The sequence below is a fragment of the Papilio polytes genome, unplaced genomic scaffold (genome assembly GCF_000836215.1).
Source record: "Papilio polytes unplaced genomic scaffold, Ppol_1.0 DF821845.1, whole genome shotgun sequence".
NCBI classification, from domain to species: Eukaryota; Metazoa; Arthropoda; class Insecta; order Lepidoptera; family Papilionidae; genus Papilio; species Papilio polytes.
In genome coordinates, this window is record NW_013527359.1 from 4,401,213 (window position 1) to 4,405,303 (window position 4,091).

At 35.2% G+C, this 4,091-nt stretch overlaps 1 protein-coding gene across 1 annotated transcript in view; it reads right to left on the reverse strand.

Moving 5' to 3' along the window:
* Positions 1-19: 19 nt before the first annotated feature.
* The window catches only part of LOC106107829 (matrix metalloproteinase-16), a 29,820-nt gene continuing 25,748 nt past the window's right edge, over positions 20-4,091 (reverse strand). The window contains exons 9-12 of the mRNA XM_013288834.1: positions 3,943-4,089; positions 3,515-3,771; positions 3,113-3,287; positions 20-633 (exon numbers count right to left, since the gene is read on the reverse strand). Coding sequence (XP_013144288.1) covers positions 599-633; positions 3,113-3,287; positions 3,515-3,771; positions 3,943-4,089 — 614 coding nt within the window. The 3' untranslated portion in view covers positions 20-598. The remainder of the gene's footprint in view (positions 634-3,112; positions 3,288-3,514; positions 3,772-3,942; positions 4,090-4,091) is intronic.

The window sequence follows — 4,091 nt, forward strand, 5'->3', positions numbered from 1 at the left end:
CAAAATGTCTAAACTTGCAGAAAAATGAATGCGTACAAATTCTATATTATATCGCCTCAAAAAATCAGATCAGTTTAGTTTAATAGATTCGTTTGAGAATTGGTCTTTGATGGACGCATTCAATTTTATGCTATAGTCACATAAACCGCTGTGCTACAGACTCTATACGGTATAAGAACATGTTAAAATATATAGTTTATTTCAGAAGAAAATTTCCAAATATAATGGAACACAGCGGTATACATGAGAGAAAATCATTAAAGCAGTACGAGGAAGCTCATCTACTTCTTATTAATATCAATAATTATATCACATGCAGTATTCTAAAGAAATTTCTATAGATATGCTTACTCGTAAAATATCTAAGTACACACGAAACTAATAAAACATCCATGTGGTGAAAACCCACGATAATAATGAAAATGATAGTAAAAAGCGTATGTTAAAAAAACAAACCAAAATCTTTTATGTTAGATATCATAGTTATACGAAGATGGTAGCAAAAGAAATGTAATGTGAACCTACGATGCGGGTGCGTGACGCCGCGGCGGAGGACCTTAGCCCTCCTTAGGTAACGGAGGCTCGAGGTAACGAGTAACTACAGTTTAGCTCCGTCTGACTGTATGTGGCCAACTGGAAAATTAACTCGCCTTTAATAAATCAATTATGAATTCAGTAAATCGTTACCCATCCGTTCTAACTACAACACTAACTAAAACTACGACTACTTTTCAAAACGCATGCAAGTTTTTTAAAAAGATAACTAATACATAACATAACCTCATTCTCATTCTACTTTCTACCATAATATTTTCCGCTAATTAACTCCTAAAATACACACAACGTAAATAAACTTTATTAATTACATTAACACTCCTGCACAACAAAACCATGCTTTGCTAATTATATTAGTCACAAATTATAAACACTTAGGGCCTGTACCGCCAAATTGTAAATTGTCTGATAACAACGAACGTGTAAATTATGTGATGGAAATATCGGATTTTGTTCCCTTATTTGACAGTGACGTCATATTTTGGCTATCTGAGCCTTTATTAGCCAGTAGTGGGACAGGGCCTTTATCAAATATTGATTTATTAAAATAAAACAAGTTATTTAACACAGAACTTAATTCTCTACCATGTTAATACTAAAGTTATTTTTATTCAATTCAAACTGTTAGAAATAAAACGTGTCGTGTGCCATTACTAGTCTATTATTAAAAAATTATCTTACGTGTATGAGACAGAATAAACATCCTTCAAAGTTTCAACACGATAACACGTAACTTTCGCAACTTTTCTAAAAAGAATTTAAACTAAAAATGAATTATTAACTTACGAGAAATTGTGCAAATATTTGTTTTAAACATTTCTGTGTTACTTTTAATTCATAAAGTATTGGCAGAAATGTCGCGTTCAAAAATCAACAAGTGCAACGTTACTTCAAATAATTGCTTTGGCACACGTGCAATAAACACAGATAACTAATGGAATTGCAATAATATGATTTTTTTTTATTCATAAAGTGTTTACAAAATTACATTATACGACTACCACTAAAACCAATAACTAAATAAAATGATTAGTGTTAACCCAGCCAGAAAGCGTGCGTGAGACTAAGCTCGTTTCCACTACCGCAACATCCGTACAAAAGCATATCGTTGACTCAGTTTATTCAATGAGATTGTAAGGGACAACTATATGTTGTACAGTTGTTTCAGCGATGAAAACCCATCATAAGCTATTCAAACATGCAAAAGTGATATGAAACCAACGTACAGGTGGCGCGTGAGAAGCTCGCCGGTATTAAAATCACCGCTTATTTCTATAATCTCACTGGTACTCATGTATTCTCCTATATAATTAATTGAGTCTTTGTTCTTTATAATTATTTCTATTTACAACGTTCAGGAACTCCACCGAGGTTATTCCCTGAACCAGAAGAATGATCTGGGAGCGGATGATTTTACACCTAGAAAGACAGAACACACAAACACACATGACGCGTGGTTACCGAGTGCGTGCACCGGCGCGCCGCGTACCGTGTGAACACACATTGACATACAAGTGAACGTACATATATGTGCAACATACGTTGAACAGTGTACAACATAAAACAACATTAACAACAGTGCAACAATAAATTTTATATAGTTTTAACAAATTTACTTATACTGTAACGACAAAGAGTGCTAATATTCATCAAATTGTCCAATCTAAGGTCACAATTATTAAGACAATCGTAACCCAGTGCACTTTGTGTCTTACTTTATGTGCAATCAATATTTATAATTAAATTTTGTGTGTTGTGTGTAAAGCTCAAACATTCTGCACATTATCCATTGTCCTTTTTTTTCTAAATCAAAATGTTTATGCAGTGCATAATATTTAAGTGCAAAACGCAGGTATATTCACTGGCGCCCAGAAGCCTCATTGATGTCATAACAGGACTCACCGACAACCACTGGCCCCAAAAAGCAAAGCTAACCCAAGCCAGTATGGCGTTTGTTAATTTTAATCGTGATTGGTTAATAATAATATATTAATATTGTTAGAAATTTGAAAATAATCTTCGTGATGGGATTAAAATGTTAAAATATTATATCAGTTAGTTGTCAATTGTGAGTTAAATGATTAAAAATGATTTTTATAATGATGAATATAAATAATGAAATGAAAATAAACATGTAGCTGAAAAGAATGAAAAGTGAACACATAAACAACATAAAAATAAGATATAACAATCAAGAAACAATAAACAAGTTAAATAAGTAAAGGATAAAAATAATTAGTTTCTAAACTACGACAGTATCACAAACAAAATGGAGACAAGAACAAAACTAGTGAAGGACATTCACATAAAGAAGGGCATAGAAGCAACATTTAACAGTGGTCCGCCGACGGTCAGCCCTTCTCTGTAACTGTAACACGAATCGCTCTTGAAATATTTAAGATTTAATACAAAAATACTGATTTTAAAAAGGAACAATCATATTCTTCTGGTATTTCATTGATTTTGAAAGATTTAAAGTATTTTCTAGTGATGTTCATTTAATCAAGAGCTTTACTTTAAGGTTTTTCTTTTCCTATCTGGGCGTCGATGAATGTACCTGCGTCAAACAGTATGTCGCCGACGTCATCCTCGTCCGGTAGTTGTGTGTACGCGGCCGCCCGGTTGGTGTCGGAGAGACGCGCGTTACCTCCGACTGTCCCGCGCGGCGCGCTGCTGCACCCCAGCCACCAGTAGCCGGTGGAGCGAGGGAACGCCGGCTTGTCTGTGTCCACCTGAAACACATAATTGAAAACTTAATATCAATATTGAAATGTAATAAATACAAATATGAGATTAATTTTCATCATCATTCACACTGGGCTCCAAACAGATCCTGGCTCCCAAAGATAGATCCAATTTAAATTTAAATTAATCTAGAAGAATGAATATAAAACAGAAAGAAAAGAACCAAATCTATTCGTCTAATCGCTTGTATGGAATAAATAAAGAATAAACTTACACTGAAAGTCCTATCGTTGAACCGCCAGTACGAACCGCCCTTAAAGAAGTACGTGTAACCATTCGTGTACTGTAAGGCTGCATCTATACTGTCCGGGATGCCTTCCCAATTAGACAGAGGCTTGGGATAGGTTGATTTCACAGGCGGGCGCTGCGCCGGGTCGAACCGCCAGAATTTCGCGCCCTTGTAGAAGTAAATCTTGCCATTGCCTGACCATACTAATGCTGCGTCGATGTTATCTGGTATACCAGTGAAACCTGAAATTCAAACAAACATAAAAACTTTTGAATCGCATTGAGATCGATGAAAGAAATAAAGTTTTCTACTTTACTTTTCCTTCAAACCCATCAAATACTTAATTTGTAATAATTTAAATAAGCAGTCTTCAGTAATTAGAACAAAGACACAATAAATATAGTTAACGGTACCTTCACTAATTTCCTTCGGGTAGTCTCCGTCGATGTTCTGTCCGTTATAACGCCAGTACTTAGAGCCCTTGAAGAAGTAAGTCTTGCCATTCTTGTAGGTGAAGGCGGCGTCGATGTTGGCAGGCAGACCGGGCCAGGCGCGCGAGATG